Consider the following 16,706-nt stretch of genomic DNA (forward strand, 5'->3'; position numbering starts at 1 on the left):
CTTTGTACTAGGCATGGTACAGTTGTCGGGGATCCTGGGTTCGAAACCTGCTCTGATGCATATTACCTGTGTGACCTTGGACATGTCATCTAACCATCCTATGCCTCGGTTTCCTTTTCTGTAAAATAAGGGTGTGGGATTAGATGGCCTCTGAGGTCCCCTCCTATTCTGGGTCTAAGATCCTATGATGTGGTCCTTTGTCTTCAAAGAACTCCCATTCTCCTTCGGTGGAAACTTCACATACAAATTAATTTACAATTCATCTTCCCAGAAGAGGGGTGCTCCTCCAGCTCCAGGAGGGAGGTCTCAGGTCCAGAGTCCAGACATTTTCTCAAGCCAGGGAGGAATTCAGCCCAGCCTAGGCTGCCGGCAGAAATGCCTTCCCTGGGCCTCATCTCCCTGGGGCCATTTGTCTTGATTAGATATTGGCAGCTGCCGCTGATTAAAAGCCCTGCCAAACCCTCCTGTTTGCTTCCCAGCTAGGGAGCATCATGGATTTTTAATTTCTCAGACAGCTTTGACCTTGGCAGCACTTGGAATACCCCTCGGCAGGCCTCTCTCGGAGTTCCAGTGACACGCCCGGGTGGCCAACAGGGACCTCCAGCAGAGATCATGGGCAGTTGGGGAGGGCTGGCCACCAAGGCCTGTTTCCAAGGAAACTGCTCTATTTGGTGGCCCGCTGGCCAGCAGGCTCTGTATTACTTTCTGGTGACTGCCCTGAAAAGGTGCCCCAGGGATTCTGTCTCCACCTCAGAATCCCTAAGTTCACCTTTTGCCCCTGTGGCTCGGGCATATCATCACCTCTGTCTATTTGGAGAAGCCATGAGGTGTGGTCCACTGACACTGCACCACCTGGTCCTTGTCCTCCCCCTTAGTAACCTTGGCCTTAATCCCTTTGAGCCTGTTTCTTCATCTGTAAACCTGCTTCAAGTGGCTGAGAGACAATTCAGCATAGGGGATAATGATGATAATTATTATAGTTAACATTTATATATCCCTTACTATGTGCCCAGCACCTCACCATTAACTCATCTGATCCTCACAACACTGGAAGGCAGGAGGCATTGCAGAAGAAATAGAGGGTAAGTGACTTGCCCAAGGTCATACTTCTAGTGAGCAGATCCTCCCAACTCCAGGTACAGCCTGTAACATCTAACTGCCTAGAGCTTTGGCCTTGAAGACAAGATCTAGATGCTTCCTGGCTGTATGACCAGTGAATCATTTAACCTTTCTCAGCTTCAGTTTCCTAATCTGTAAAATGGGGATGATAATATTTGGAAGCCACAATATCTGGATCAAATGAGACAGTATCCATAGAGCACTTGGCAAATCTCATTTTTTTCTTTTTGGAGAGGGGAAGGCAGGGCAATTGGGGTTAAGTGACTTGCCCGAGGTTACACGGCTAGTTTTTGTGTCAAGTGTCTGAGGCAGGATTTGAACTCAGGTCCTCCTGACTCCAGGGCCGGTGCTCTATTCACTGAGCCACCTAGCCGCCCCAGCACCTGGCAACCCTTAAAAGCACTATGAAAATATCAAATGCTGTTGTGATGATCAGATGAAATAACTGCTGAGAAAACGTTAAATGTCAAGTTGAGTTGGTTGTTCAGCCGTGGGTAGGATTCCAGCCTAGGCTTTCCTGCCCCAAAGACCCACCATCCACACCTGGCTCCTTGGCCCCTCTCCCCTTTCCAGTTTCCTTCTGTCCTCTTTCCCCCTCCCCTCTTCCCTCTCTTGGTGCAGTTTAACACATTAGGGCCTCTAATGGTGAAAAGTTCGGGTCTGATTGGTGGCCTGGTCACAGCTGCTGTGTAATCACTCCTGTGGGTGGTGGCCCTCTCCACCTGTGCTCTGGGTTGGCCCCCCCCCCCCCATCACTGGGGGAAGACAGAACCAACTCCTCTCCCAGGCATTTTCTGAGATGGGGGGAGAAGGGGCAGAGGGTCTAGCCTGGGACCGCAGCAATCAGCCCATCCCTGTTCTTGGAGCCCCAGAGGGGCGCGGATCCAGGCTTGGAATCGGGCATAAGCAAGGTTAGCTCCAGGATGCACAGCTAAAGTTGTGGTGCTTAAAATTAAATTACAGGCTTTTGTTTCCAGCTTCTCCCAATTGCCATCACTGGGGAGGACACACCTGGAGGACAATGACCTGGCATCTGACACTCCCTGAGGTGCTCCCAACTCTCTGACACCACTGTTCGGCATCCCAGGAGCATGCCCAACTCCTCCCTCCCTCCCCATCCGTCCCCCACACCAATATCCAATCCGTTGCCGATGATGGCCTCTTGATTTTGACCTCCCTACATCTCTCCTCTCTGCCCCCTTCTTCCATTGACCCTGGAATGCCCTTGCTCTTCTGATCTGCCTCTGGACCTCCCTGAAGTTCCAGCTAAAATCCCACCTTTTATAAGAAGGCTTTTCTAATCTCCTTTAATGCTGGTGCTTTCCTTACCCGCTGTGGATTATTTCCAATTGATCCTCTATATAAAACTTGTTGGTACATATTTGCTCAGATGTGAGCTCCTTGAGTGCAGGGACTGCCCCAATGCTTAGCCCACTGACTAGCACATAGTAGATGCTTAATAAATGTTGACTCACTGATGGCTTGGCAACAATAGCATCAGGCTAAGTTCCTGAGCGTCACATTACAGCCAGGGGCATTGGTTTTCCATCCATCCACCATAAAGAGCCCCAACCCATAAGCAAAGGGTGACAACCCATTAGCAGTGTGACTTTCTCTAGCACTGCAGAGCAGAGCTGTCAACCATTCTCATTTCAAGGACTCTGAAGGACAAAATCAATTGTGTGTGTCCCAAACACCCTCACACATACATACACACAAACTATTAAAGCAACTGAGCTCATTACAACTGGCAGAGACATTAATGTCTAACACTTAATTTAACAAACATTTATTAAATACTACCTATATGCCTCTGATACCTACTGTCTGAGTGACCCCGAATAAGGTACTTAACCTCCATGTTCTCAGCTGTCTCAGAGTAGAAGGTCCTGAGAGCGTGCTGACCTGCACTGGGGAGAGTGTTTTTACCAAGGGGTTCCTATACCAGTGAGATCCCTGCCCCAGCCCCTCTCCCTTACTGTGTGCAAGGCCAGGGGTAGAGCTGGGTAATGAGACAAGAGGGGTGGCCTAGATTCCAACACACACTAACTGTGTGACTTCAGACCATCACTTACTTCCCTGGCCCCACCTCCTCAGCCAAAAAGAAAGGGCAGGGTACCTCTGAGATGGCTCCTGGCTCAGATCTGTGGCCCCCTGATCCTATGACAAACATGACACAAAAAGGAGTGACATAAGTATGAAAGGCAGAAGGGGAAAGAGAAGAGGGAGAGAAGAGAGAAGATAGGGGAGAAAGAGGAAGGAGAGACAGAGACAGAGGAGAGAGACAGGGAGGAGAGGGGAGGGGAGGGGAAGGGAGGGGAAGAGAGAGAACACCACCAAAGTAAGGGAGCCCATTCCAAGTGTACAGCCTTACTCCCTTGGGACACAGTTGAGGGATGGCCCTGGGATGCTTTGCTGAGCTCACTGCCAACAATCAGTGGAGTTTAGAATGAAGCTTCAGACTTCCTAGGAAGGGCCCTCTTTCAACTACCATGGTCCTATTCCAGAGCAGTTGAAATTGGGTCAGCTTTGGTAGGGAGAGCCCAGAGCTCACATTATTAGCTTCTTTTCCTTCAGCTGGCTCCAGTGGAGGCCAAGGTGGAGAAGCTTCCTCCAGTCTGACTTGGAAACTCAGTAAGATATTTATCTAAGCATTAAGCTAAAAGAGCTTGATAACCAAAATTAGCCATAGTTTGCAACCCACCACAGCTATATGTCACTAGGTGCTCCCTCAAACTGAAGGGTGCTATATTAAAGAAACTTTCTTAAGAGAACACGCACACAACAGGTGAGGGTACTTTGGGGCCAGGCTCCCTGACGTGAGCCTTTCACTCCCAACACTTCCACTGGCACAGATGCTGACCTATCTGGGTAGCACAATGTAGAGAAAACACTGGACCTGGAATGAGGGAGCCCTGGGTTCAAATCCAGCCTCAAACACTAGCTGTGTGACCCTGGGCAAGTCCTTTAACCCCTGCTTCCATTTTCCTACCAGTAAAATGGGGAAAACAACATATCTCTTGGGGGGGGGGGGGGGGGGTATTGTGAGGGTAAAATAAAATCTTTGTAAAGCACTTTGCAAACCTCCCAGCTCTAGAAATGCTATTGCTATAGGAGAGCTGAGCTATCTGCAGAGAGATATTCTGGTTCTCAAGGTCACTGTATCCTGAGACTGCCAGGGAATGTGTGGAAGAGGGGCCACGGTGACATATGTCAGCTTCCTGAAAACCAGATTGTGCTGAGTTTCCAGTGAGGACTGTCACACAGAAGTGCTTCCTCAGAGCTGGTGGGGTGGGGTTTGTTTGGGTTGGAATGAATCAGGTCCCTGTCTCCCCTGACCTCACTCAACCAGTCACACAGAAGCTGGACAGGAACCCATCTTTGCATCTCCAAGTCCAGGACTGGAAATCAAGAATTCTGAAAGCATGCTTAGATTGTCTCATACACCAGGGTTACACAGCCGTCAGGGTAATGTAAGTAGTGTTGCTATGGGTGAGGTCCCTTCTAGCCCTGAATTTTTGGACTTTATAATTCTACATATGACCCAGAACAGCCTTCTAGAAAACGGAGCTGGAGTATATTCTCTACCTAGGCATGGCTTAGCTAACCTACAAAAACAAACTTTGCTAAGCACATTGAATTAAACATGATTTGGGGTTAACACCTATCTATCACAAGTTCCAAGGACCCTAAGACACCCAACAGGAAAGAGGGTTGGCTGGTAGAAGGGAAAAAGAAGCTAGACACCAGTGATGAGTGAATTGTTTTTTTTTTTTTAATCAACAAGACTAAGAAAACTTCACTGAATCAAGGACAGCCATATAAATACATGGTGAACTGTGTATAAAACTCAACACCAAATTTGGCCTCATCAGAGTGTGTATGTATCAAAAATGTATTAAAATCGGCACTAAACTCTAATGCGTAGGGTGATGAGACAGATGGGGGGGTGGGGCAGGCAATGATGGCTAACATGGGGATCAACTGAAGACTCCATTCCCAAACCTCAAGGGGGTTCTGAAAGGTGCCGTTGCACAGGACACAAGGAACACCTGCAACTCCACAACCTTGGCATTTCTTAAAAAGTCTTGGGAAGAGAGCCAAGGTGGATGTCACCCTTTTCCTTTGCTGCTGGTTTCTGTCCTGGGACCACAAGCCTTTGCTAAGCACCTTTAAGAAAAACCTTTCTGGTCTCCACACTCTTTCTCCTTATGATGTGACCAACTCTGGCCCAACAGTCAAGTTTTGTCATCTGTATGGTGGACCTGGCCCACCAACTGGGGTTTATGCCACTACCTACCCTGGACACAAAAGCCTTAAAGCTGCCATCAGGATGGGGGATACAAATGTTCTGGGTTCATTAGATGCCATTATGCCCTAGCAGAGAATGTGGATGAGTCTAGCACCCTGTGGGACCTCAGTCCTGGGCCTTCATAATGCAAGTGAGCAAAGGCAATCTCAAAACCACCATCTGTCCTTAGCCCCAGCCAAGCACAAAACCTGTCACATTTTTAATGTGTCCTTAGCAAGATCCTCCCCAGGTTTCATCTTGAGCATCCTATAGTACAGATGTGTCAAGCATCCACTTCAAAGAGACAAACTAAATGAGCTGTGCCTGGTCTCCTCTGGGTCAGAAGCGGCCCACTGGCCTGACTTGGGAACAATAGGGATTTATGTGTCTAGTCTGCTGACCCTGGGGCAGTGAGAAAAGTAGCATCTCTACAACAATCCTTAAGCTCTTACCAGGAAATCTAGACACTGAAAGCTAATCTTTTATAACTCTGTGAAAATCTGACAAGGGTACTCAAAAGAAATGTTACAGGGGTAGGACTGAGCACTGGTGCATGGAAAACAGTATCTTGAATCCCCTCAAACAGCCTACCAAGCTATCACTGCTCCCAGTTTTCAGGCCAATGGTAAGTGAAACTCCTGATCCCATCTATCTTTTCAGACATTCCCGCAAAAGAAAGAGCCACTCTTCCCTCCACACAAACCACCAGACTGCCCTTCTGAAATCTGCTTTTTCTCCTTGTTCCCAGTTAGATCCTCTGCTAAAAGGTGACCTGATATTTTTAGTCAATTGTGGCAAATGATGAGAGAGTCAATGCATGGAAGGTAAATGCTTGAGGGACTTTCTCATCACTTTTCTGGACCACAGTTCAAGGAATAAGAGACAGGCACTGCCCAAGTTAATTGAGCCTGGTACTTGCTAATCATCATCATGTAAGACCAAGATCGGCATGAAAATATAGCTTACATAAGGATTATACGAAGTACCCGCTAATTATGGTCCTAACTGAAGGGGGATGATGAGGTGAGAGGCTAAGCCACACAGACAACCCTCAGACCACTTACAAGTGGAAGGGACAGCTCCATTTCAGAGTGACCCGACACTGCCCTCTAGTGGAAGCTGTGAACATAACGCACTTGGATCCCTCTCTGATCCCCATCATTCAAACAAAATTCCTTCTAAGCACTGAGAAAACATGGCTAGCACATAAAGATTCTGTTACCCTCAAAGGGTGAAAGGTCTGTTCTCAATCATTTTTTTTCAATGTTGAGTCAGGCAGTCACGTTCCACCGAAAGGGGAGGGCAGTGGAGAACCCCTCACCCCTTCAGAGTTTGGGCAGAGACCCTGCTGGTGCCAGGATGATGCCAAAGACGTAGAAAAGCCCCAGAAGGAGGTTGAGCTTGGCAGTCCTCTGGGGCAGTTTGTTGAAGGTCTGACTCCTGAACTGTCTCTCAAGCGAAAAGGCCATGGGAATAGTGAGCAGGGGCAGTGCCATGCTGATGGTGTATCGTGTGGCCAAGATGCTGAAGATGAGGTAGGGCAGGAAGAGCAGGGTGTTGTAAAGTATGTAGGAGAAGGTGGGGCCGATGAGAATGGCGAGGGTGACGATGCCAGCCTCTCTGTCGGACTCCATGTCCCTGGTGTTGTTGGAATGGAGAATGGCCTCAGTGCTGAGGGCCAAGGGGATGGCATAGACCAATGGGAAGATGGCCAGGGAGCCCACCTGCACAGCATAGGCGAACATGACGGCCAGCGGGCCAAAGGTGATGAGGATGACCAGGTCGCCCAAGGCCACATATTTGAATCCGATTCCTACGATCAGAAAACACAAAGAGTTGACATGAAAACAGACTGCTAATTAAGAAGACTTTTTTTAACCAGAATTGTTCACCTCATTCTGTCTTTCGAAAGGAAAGGGCAAAAGAAAGAGGGACTTGAAACAGGATAGCAAGCCCATCAATCAGCTCTCTCCTCAAAGTGTTGAGGGCAAAAACTGATTTGTTCTCAGATACGGCAAAGGAGTAGAAAGATGACTAATTAATCTGTTTCCAAGCACACCTCCTGTAGGTATACCAATGACCCTCCTAACATAACACAACAAATATTTATTAAGTGCCCATTCTATTCAGGATGCCCCCCATGTGGTAGATGAGATAGGAAGTTTAAATAAGCAGTTTCCTGACCTCAAAGGGCTTACAACCTGCAGGAGGGCAAAATGCTGACACAGCAGGCACCAACCTCTCCAAGCCTCAGCTGCCTCATCAGGGCAACTGGAGGGCTGCACTGGGCACAGAGTGCCGGGCATGGAGGCAGGACCTAACCCAGTTAAAATCCTGCCTCAGACCCTTACTAGCTGTGTGCTCCAGGGCAAGTGGCTTTATCTCTGTCTGCCTCAGTTTCCTCAACTGTAAAATGGAGATAATAACAGTATCTGACCCCCGGGCTGCAGTGAGGATTAAACAGGATATTGGTAATGCACTTAGCACAGTGCCTGGCATATGGTAAGCTCTACAGAAATGTTAGCTAACATTCACCATCACTATCACCTATAAAATGAGGAGGTTGGAATAGATAACCCTAAGGTCCCTTCCAGACCTAAATATATTGATTCTGAGACCATGATCCTAACATGACATGGTGAAAACATCAGTTTACAAAATGAAGTGCCAAACGAAGCCGTGGGGGCAAGGACCAAATCCTTTTTATTTCCCTGAGAATCTGTTCCTTCCCACAGGGAAGCACCCACTGTGTGCACAGCTCAGCAGGAAGCACCCCAGTGTGAGCATCCTTGCTTCGTCATCACTTGTCTGCACCAGGAACAAGAGGGAGTTTTCAGCTCTAGGTCTGCCCACAGCCTTCAGCTTGTCTTGTTCCTAAACCCCTCAAATGACTAGCCAGAGTCCCAGAGCCCCACTGAAACAAGCAAAAGGGCACAGAACCAGCTGAGGCTCTAGGCTGCTGCCCTGGAGAAGGAAAGCTAGAATCACACACAAAAGCCACATTCCCTGTCAGGGTTTTCAGGCGTGGTTCTTTCCTTCATGGGCATTCTCTCTCTTGTAGACTGCCTGAGAACACGCGTGGCCCATGGGTTCTCCTCCATAATTCCATAGGACTCCAGATATCTATGACCTTGCATTTGCAAGTCATTTATGTTACTCTTACCTCGGAGGCCAACCAGGAGGTCCAGTCTCAAGAAATAGGAGCATTAAGCCCCTTTGCTCAGCTCAGAGGTCAAGTCACCATGATCAGCCACAGGGGGCATGCTGAAGGGAGCTGAACCATTCACACGCATCCTCGCCTTTTGTCCTTCTAGCACTACGTAAGAACAAAACCAGGCCCTTTCTTTTTCTCATGGTGTGCTGTTAAACTCAACCTCTGGTCTCACTGCATTTTTTTAGTCAGCAACAAGTCAGCACAATGTTCCTTAAATGGGACACAGCATCGTGACAAAAGCTATATTCGGGAAATAGAGCTCAGCCCCGAGAAGGGCCTGGCAGGATCCCCAGGGATGTTGTTTGTCCGTTTTCCAAGAGGGGGACGTCTCCCCTCGAGCATAAACCGGACTTAGGTGAGGCAGAGTTGCTCAAAGCTGTCAGTCTCACTGTCTTTCAGAGTTAAGTCCAGTGGCCAGACAAAAGCCAGGATGACTGGCGAAGGCCCAGGATGCAGCGGACGACCTTGGCGTTTTCAATGTCCAACCAAGCACTAGCGCTCCTCAGAGCCCGCTTCAGTCACCTTCATGGCCACTGGAGCAAAGTGTTCTCATCAGCCCAGGCGGAAGTCTTCGCATGCTTGGAGTAGACTCCCCAACGGGTCTGAGGCCTGTCAGCCACCTTCAGCCTGGTGTAGCCCGTGCATGGAGTGTTCAGGAGGATGAGCAGCTCTGCTGTGAGGGCTGCCCACCTGATTCACTCAACTCTCACCTGTGGCTGTAGCATGCTCAGCAGCCATACCCCAACTTAAAAAAAAATTCCTAAAGGTAGATACATACAAAACCCTGGCTATGGCAAGTCCCTCAAAATTCTAGCCATTTATCTGCCTTACTCTTGTCTGAGGAGAGCAGGACCTCAATGCTGATGGGGAAAGCCTAAACAAAACCCTGCCCCCTAACTCCTCACCCGGCTTCCTCGACTCCAGAGCAGAGTAATCTGGCCTCCTATCTCCCCCAGGACAGAGAACCTCAGGGTTCTGGGATCTAGTACAACAGAGACCTGAACAAGAATGCTCTCCAAGTGGCAGCTCAGCCTCAAGCCTACAGACCACCTACTCCTCCTCAAGGCAGCCCATCCCCCTTCTGTGATCTCCACCCACTAACTGAAATTCTACTGGACTGAATTAGACAAAGTCTAAGCTCTCTTCCCAAGGCTTGAAGACTAATCCTGTCCCTCTCCTAAGCCTTTTCTCCTGTAGGCTAAAACAGTCCCAGTTTCTGCTCTGCAGACTGGTGTGGACACCAGATGGAGTGCCATCTTGACCACCCTCATATGGAGACTCTCCGGTTCCTTCCTTCTCCATCCCGCCCTAACAACTGCCCCATTTTATCTCCCTTACCTCCAAACATCTGGGGGAAACCTCCTCCACTCACAAAGACACCCCCTAGTTCAGGGCCTCATTCCCTTGCACCTGGACTATTGTAACAGTCTCCTCTGCATCCAGAGACTATCTAATCCATCCTCCAGAGCTGCCAAAATCATCTTCCTAAGGCACAGAAATGTCTGCTCCTCTAAGGCCTTAATAACTGCTTACGATTTAAGATCCCCCATGAACAAGCTGAGGCCAACCTACCTTTCCAGAGTGATTCCACATAATTTAAGTTGGCTGCCCCATTCCCCCATCACACACCCTCTACTCCAACCAAAGTGACCCTCCAGCTTCTCCTCAAACTCCACTGTCCCCTCCTGGCTTCCTGGCATTTGCAGAAGCCACAGATGGAAAGCTTCTGGAAAGGAGCCTCTCATCTTTGTCTATCTATCCCCAGAGCCTGGCACATAATGGGCACTTAAATGTTTGTTGAACTAAACTTAAAAATCAACCTGTTCTCCTCTTCAAACTCCTAGAACTGATTCCCAAAGGGAGAAGAGCTTCTGGTGCCAGAGCCAGATTCCTAAAGTGGTGGTTTGATGACTTTCTAAACTGTGACCTTAAGATTAGAAAATAGCCGTTAAGTACCCAAAGGAAATGGTTCCAGGGATCTGGTAGGTGGCACTTTCCTCTTCAAATCACTGTTTCCAGGAGTCTTAGGGGAGCTTGTACCCAAACTCCTCACTCTACACAAAAGGAACCTCAGGACCAAGAAAAGAAAATGGCTGATCCAAGGTCGTCCCCTTGTACATAGGGAGTGCTGCCAAGGCCAACCCGGGGATGGGCAGTGACTGTCCAGAGGTATCAAGCACACTCTAGAGGACTAAACCCCCTGTTTTTTTTTAGGGAGTGGAGTAGGGTGTCAATGCAACCCCAAACTCCCTGGAGAGCATGGGAGACCCAGACCCCCTGGGGAGCACAGCCAGGCCTCTGGGACCCCCTGGGGAGCATGGGAAACCCAGACCCCCCAGGGAGCACCACCAGGCCTGCCCCCTGGGCACCGTGGGTGACAGGTCCAGACCCCCTGGGGAGCACCTGGCCCAGCCGGGTCTCACCTCCGGTGTACAGGAAGGAGCCGGACAGGCCCCCGAAGAAGATAAGCGCCAGGTGCTCCAGCTTGAGTGCCGACAGGAAGTAGAGGCTGGCAGCACACACGCAGCCCAGCGTGTAGAGGAAGACCCCAAAGCGCACGACGTCCTGCGGCTCCAGGATGCGGTCCACGAGCGTGCGGTCGTCACTCTTCTTGTGGTCGATGCCCTTGGAGAAGTCGTAGTAGGTGTTGACCAGGTTTCCGGCGCCGTGCACGGCCAGCACAGCCACGGCGCTGCCCAGCAGCAGGCTGGGCTGCAGCGCGCCCTGGGAGCGGTAAGCCAGCGCGCTACCCAGCGCCACGGGGCTCAGCGACGCGCTGAAGCTCCAGGGCCGCAGTGCCAGCACATACGAGGCGCACTTGTGGCGCCATGACCGCCCCGGGCCCGGGCCCGGCCCTGGAGCCGCTCCGCACGGGCAGCCGTTCCCGGCCTTCTCCCCCACCGGGGCACCCTCGCCCGCCTGGATGTTGATCCTCTCCCCAGGGCTCTGGGCCGCAGCCATGGAGGGGGCGAGGGCGGGCGGGGCCGAGGGAGGGGCGGGGCTAGAGGAGCACGTGGAGAGGCCGGGGAGAGCACGAGGAGGGGGTGGGGCTAGCGGGTAAAGAGGAGAGCACGGGGAGGGGCGAGGCCAGCGAGGGAGAGGGGTTTGGAGCAGCCCAGGAGGGGTGCGGACACAGAGAAGGGAGCGCCGGGCTGGAGCGGAGCCCGCTGCTCCCGGGAAGCGAGGCAGGGCTTGTAGAGGGGCTCGCCGCTAGGTAGAGAAGGCTGGAACGTCGCTCCCTTCGGAGCGTCCGGGAAAGGGGAATACGGGCAGCCGTCCCGCTGGAGGCCTGACCTCTTCTGACCCCACTGCCGTCCGATCTTCCTGTCACCCAGGCTCTCGGTCAAAGGCAAGGCCGGCGCCGGCCCCGGATCTTCCAGCCAATCCCAGGGGCCGCCATGTTGTGCGCCGCCCTTTGTCGGCCGTGCGGAAACCGGCTCCCTGAGCACTTAGGACCCGGGAAGGAAAGGCCCGCCCCTTCCCTCAACACTGGCCCTCCCTCTTCCCTAGGACAGTTCATTCAGTTCCAGTCAATGAACTTGTGTTAAGCTACTGTATGCAAAACACTGGAGATACAAAACAGGAAAGGCCCCGATAGAGCAGAGAGAACACTGGACTGGGTTCCAATCCTGCTTCTTAGGCTTAACCTGTGTGACCTTGGTAACCCCAGCAGCTGTCACAGTGTTTTTTTGTGTATCATTCATTCACATCACTTTTTAATATTTATACCTCCAGTGCCTAGCACAGGTGCTAAATAAATGTCTTTTTTTTTTTTTTAATGAAGACGGTCTTTCTGAAAAGGGAAATTACTTTGCCCAGGATCACAGGGATGGAAGGTGAATTTCAGGTCTTCGACTCCAAATCCATTCCTCTTTCCATTGCCTCCCTGACCCCCCAGGAAGAAAGATGAGTGCTCAAAAGAGACAGGAGTAGAGACTCTGTGGCTCCAGCTGAGTCACTGCCTTTCTGGGTGACCGAAGATGAGATATAATTCTAACCCTGATTCACATGAATAGATTTCATTCCTCACCCAGTCTTGGTTCTTTTTTTTCCCCTTTATTTTTATGTATGCTTTCATTTAAAATATGAGGCTTGATGGAGTATCTCAGAATTCCTTCCACCTTAATATTCTTTGAGAAAATGTGATCGAAAGTTTGTTAATTATTCTGTGCCAGGCACTGCGCTAAATTTGCACATTACAAGAGGAATGGAAGAGGAGCTGGGGCAGAGAAATCAGCAAGAGGAAAACAAACTTCATTGTATCCAGAAAATTGTCGACCCCCGTGACCGTGGGAGTGGAGGAGTAGCAAGAGTCATGGTGAGTGGGCACAGTTGCATTGGTCTGCACAGCTAAGGGAAACGTCCACATTAATAAGCTCAGAGAAGCCAAGTAAGGAAGGAATCCAAAGTAAGGGAAAACCATCAACGTAAATTGGGCTTGATCATAGAGGAGGTGAGCCTGGGGCTGTGCCTTTTGAAAAATCAATAGTACTTGGAAATAATGTAATAACTCATTTCTATACTGATTTCACAGCCCTGGTGCAAATATTTTTATGCCCATTCCGCAGATGCAGAGGCTGAGAAGCAAAGTGATTTGTCCCGAGAGTTCTACAATACCAAGTGTCACACAGCCTGGATTCAAACCCAAGTCCAAGCTCACGCACACCCGTACCCACACAGTTTTTACCACTCCACGAAGTCACTCTAGGCAGAGAGCCAAGAGGGAGCATGAATGGGGAATGTGTAAGGCAAGTCGCTAGACTTGGAGCAGGGTTTGCACTGGGAAGCGACACACCCGAGCCCTTGCGCAGAAGTTCGTGGCCTCGGGGACCCTGATGATCCCTTCTGGGGTTTGTTAGGAAACCGCCGGGGTCCCCGGGGGTCATTTCACGTGTAAAACTCCTGAATGCGACACAAGGGACGCCTACAAAGGGGGCCGGCCGAGAATATCTAACCGCGGTTCAAGTTCATGTGCAGGTCCACGCTGGGCACTAACACGCATGGAAAGCGGGGCTCTGACCCAGCTCTCGAGCTACCCCAGCAGAGGCAGTACCAGCAAGAGCTGTTCAGCTGTCGAGGGGGCTTATTTCAACGCAGCACGCACTGGAAGCCGGGTCGGAAGTGGCAAATACGATCAATTTGCTGCTGATTGGTCTGTACCGGTGTTTCTCGGCCCGGCGCTCGCCTGTCACTGGATGTCTGGTTTGTCCATTTGAACTACTCCCGCCTCCTCGGGAGGCTGGGTTCCAGAGCGTCCCTCCTTCGTCTCTGCCATTGGTTGACATGCCCGCCCATCTCCTCCTCCGCTCTGCCAGTTGGTCCTAGCAGTCCGGTGCCCCGCCCTTCCCCACCCGGCTTGGAGGGCAGCCGGGAGGGAAGGCGGGCGGTGCTGGGGGTGGGGGGGTTCCGGAGCGGCGACGGTGGCGCCTTCGGCAGCTGCACCGGCTGAAGGGAAGGCCGTAAGTAACGCAAGTCACGGTGAGTCTGGAGCCCGCCGCTCGCCTCTCTGGGCTGGGACGGGGCTGGGACCCGGACCCCTGCTTGGAGGGAGGCTGGGGCGCCCCAGGGCGCCCTGGGCCCCGCAGACGCCCCGGGGGCCCAGGAGCCGCCCCCAGGGCCGGGCCCGGTCTCCAGCCTCCGCCGGCCACTCTCTCCCGGCCCCCGGGCTTCCTGGAAACCCCAACCCACTTCGTACCTCCCACCTAGCCAGAGCCTCCCCAGAAGCCCCCAGCCTCGGCGGGTGTTGCCAGAGTGCCCAGGTGGAACCTTAATATTCTACCAGAAGCGCCTCTGACTCCTCAGGGACCCCTGGAGGTGCTCCCAGAACCCTCGCCTGCCTCATCACTGATCCCTGCCAGAAGCTGCCCTCCGCAGCGATCCCCAGCTCATTCCTGCAGGAGCCCTTGCCATCATCAGAGACTCTCAGAGGTCCCCTCCACCCTACATGCCATCAGTAGCTCCCCCGCTTCATCAGGCACTCCCAGAAATCCTGCACCGCAAACACCTCCTCTTACCTGTGCCGGTCACCTCAGAAACCCAGAGGCCCCCAGTATCATCCTGCACCCTTTTCCTCAAACACTAGCCTAATAGTCAGTAGTTAAGTAAACGTTTATTAAGCACCTACGGTGTGCGGGGCACCATGCTAAGCGCCGAGAATACAAATAGGAAAAGAAAGACAGTCCCTGCCCTCCAGGAGCTTACAATCCAACGGAGGAACACTGTACACCAAAAGAAGCTGAAAATGGGGGGGAGGGTGCTCAGGAGGGAATTCAGAGCCCCCTCCTTAAGCAAAGATCCTGGTTCCACCCTCCTGTCCCAGGGATGATGAGCTTATCCCAACCTGAGCCCCAGGCAGGGTGGGGAATGAAGTCCTTTACCTGCCCCTAGAAGATTTCTGGAAAGTTTCCTAGACTCCGGCATGGGCTATCACACATAACCAGACCTATCCTGTACCCGCAGCCCCCCTACTTCTGTAACTGCCCCAGATACTCTTATCCAGCCCCCGCCTTTCCTGGCTGTCAGGAGTGGGTGGGAGGTAAAGGAGGGTGAATTTTCACTAAATGTGTGGGAAAACTTGCCCCGAGCCTAGGTCCTAAGAAGGACTTCTGTCCCTGGAGGTCTTCAGGGGAGGCTGGATGGCTCATTTTCCAGGACTGAGATCAGTAGTCTGGTAAAGGCTGGATTAGGCGATCTCTCAGCTCCAGCCCCTGAGTCTGTAAACATCATAGCTTCTGTTTCAGTAACACTTTATAGGAATGGCTCTAGGTGTACCCATCTCCTACAGAATACTCTCTCTGAAAACAGCCCAAGAGTAGATAACACCTTCTCTAGGATCTACCTCAATCGATCCATTATACTGGGGAACTGAGGGTATTTTGCCTAAAGAAAAACAAACTTGGGGTAGATCAGTTGCAGTTTGTGACAGAGCAGAAAGATTAAACGTGTTTTGTGTGACTTCAGAGCAGAGAATCAGTGTGTCTGATTCTCTTATTAGGAGGTGAGTTGTAGGCTCTGTATGGGTAAGAACTGATGTGAAAGCTGGAGGACCAGGGATTGGGTACTGCCTCAGGATACAATACCATTGTGGGGTAGGTAGTACAAATAGGGTTGTCCCCATTTTACAGATATGAAAAATGTTGCTGCAGGAGGTAAGTGACTTGTTCACGGCCACCCAGGTATTTTAACAAAGAGTTGAGACTCCGTTTGGGTCCTTCTCATTTCTTTACCACATACTGTAAAGTAGTGAGTTTCTTGTCACCTGAGAGTATATAAGCAGAGACCAGGTAACCAAATGTCAGGGGTATTGTACATGGAATTTGTGCTTCTCAGAATTTCAAATCGGAAGGTGTCACCAATTCCAAAACCCCTGCTTGACTGGACATCCGCTCCACAGCACGTCCATCCAAGAAGCATTTTTAGACAAATGGTCCCCTAGCCTGGGCTTGAAGACTCCTCTCCCCCACCCCCAATGCTGCATGGCCTAGCCCCACCCCCTGCCTTTTCAGACTTTATTTCATGTTACTCGTATGCAGCCAGGCTGGCTTCCTAACTTGTCCCCAGACTCATCATCCTGTTTCCACGCACTTGCCCTGGTATAGGCTGTCCCCATACTTAGAATCCACCTCCTCAGCACCTGCCCTAGAACTCCCTAGCTCAGGTGTCTTTCCCAAACACCCTAGTGGTGAGTGTCCCTTCCCTTCCCAGATTATCTCATGTTTGTTTACCTGGGTATATGTTATATGCCTTCATTTTTGCCTTCATCTCCCAAGTGCCCAGCACAGTGCCTTACATACAGGTGTCTTGTTTAAATTGAATTGATAACCTCTAATGAGAGGGGACCTCCTCCCAGGGCAGCAGACTTCACAGGGGCAGGCTGTGCTGGCCTGGCTTAAGTAAAGGCTGGGTGATCTCTGAGGGCCTTTCAACTCTGGAGAGTCTATTTTGATAATATTTGCATTTGTGCAGCACTTTACCTACAGAATTGTCCCTTGACGGAGACCCTTCTCAAGCTCTACCTCTGTCTGTCCTAGCTACTTCCCAAAGCCCTGAGCAAGCTCACCTGCCTCCCCGCCCAGACCCCTT

The 16,706-nt window shown here is 51.1% G+C and overlaps 2 protein-coding genes across 3 annotated transcripts in view; one reads left to right on the top strand and one right to left on the bottom strand.

Annotated features, from left to right (window-relative positions):
* Positions 1-4,869: 4,869 nt before the first annotated feature.
* Positions 4,870-12,045, bottom strand: UBIAD1 (UbiA prenyltransferase domain containing 1). The gene is made up of 2 exons (XM_069078255.1): positions 11,048-12,045; positions 4,870-7,223 (listed from the first exon to the last, which is right to left on the bottom strand). The coding sequence occupies exons 1-2, from the start codon at positions 11,583-11,585 to the stop codon at positions 6,736-6,738; spliced, it is 1,026 nt and encodes a 341-aa protein (XP_068934356.1). The 5' UTR covers positions 11,586-12,045; the 3' UTR covers positions 4,870-6,735.
* Positions 12,046-13,974: 1,929 nt separating this feature from the next.
* MTOR (mechanistic target of rapamycin kinase) overlaps positions 13,975-16,706 on the top strand; it is a 113,146-nt gene continuing 110,414 nt past the window's right edge. The window contains exon 1 of one of the 2 annotated variants that reach the window (XM_069078976.1): positions 13,975-14,102. The gene's annotated coding sequence lies outside the window, so the exon portion shown is untranslated. The remainder of the gene's footprint in view (positions 14,103-16,706) is intronic. The other variant, XM_069078977.1, reaches the window with a different exon arrangement.

The sequence above is a fragment of the Petaurus breviceps genome, unplaced genomic scaffold (assembly GCF_028583685.1).
Source record: "Petaurus breviceps papuanus isolate PSGF00001 unplaced genomic scaffold, PetGlider_PUasm1.0 91041, whole genome shotgun sequence".
Taxonomy (NCBI): Eukaryota; Metazoa; Chordata; class Mammalia; order Diprotodontia; family Petauridae; genus Petaurus; species Petaurus breviceps.

What these genes read in the sequence shown, in the direction of transcription:
- UBIAD1 (XM_069078255.1), bottom strand. Translation starts at nt 11,585, where the DNA reads ATGGCTGCGGCCCAGAGCCCTGGGGAGAGGATCAACATCCAGGCGGGC. An exon ending in CTCCTTCCTGTACACCGGAG is followed by an intron (nt 7,224 to 11,047) that starts GTGAGACCCGGC and finishes TTCTGATCGTAG; the next exon opens with GAATCGGATTCAAATATGTG.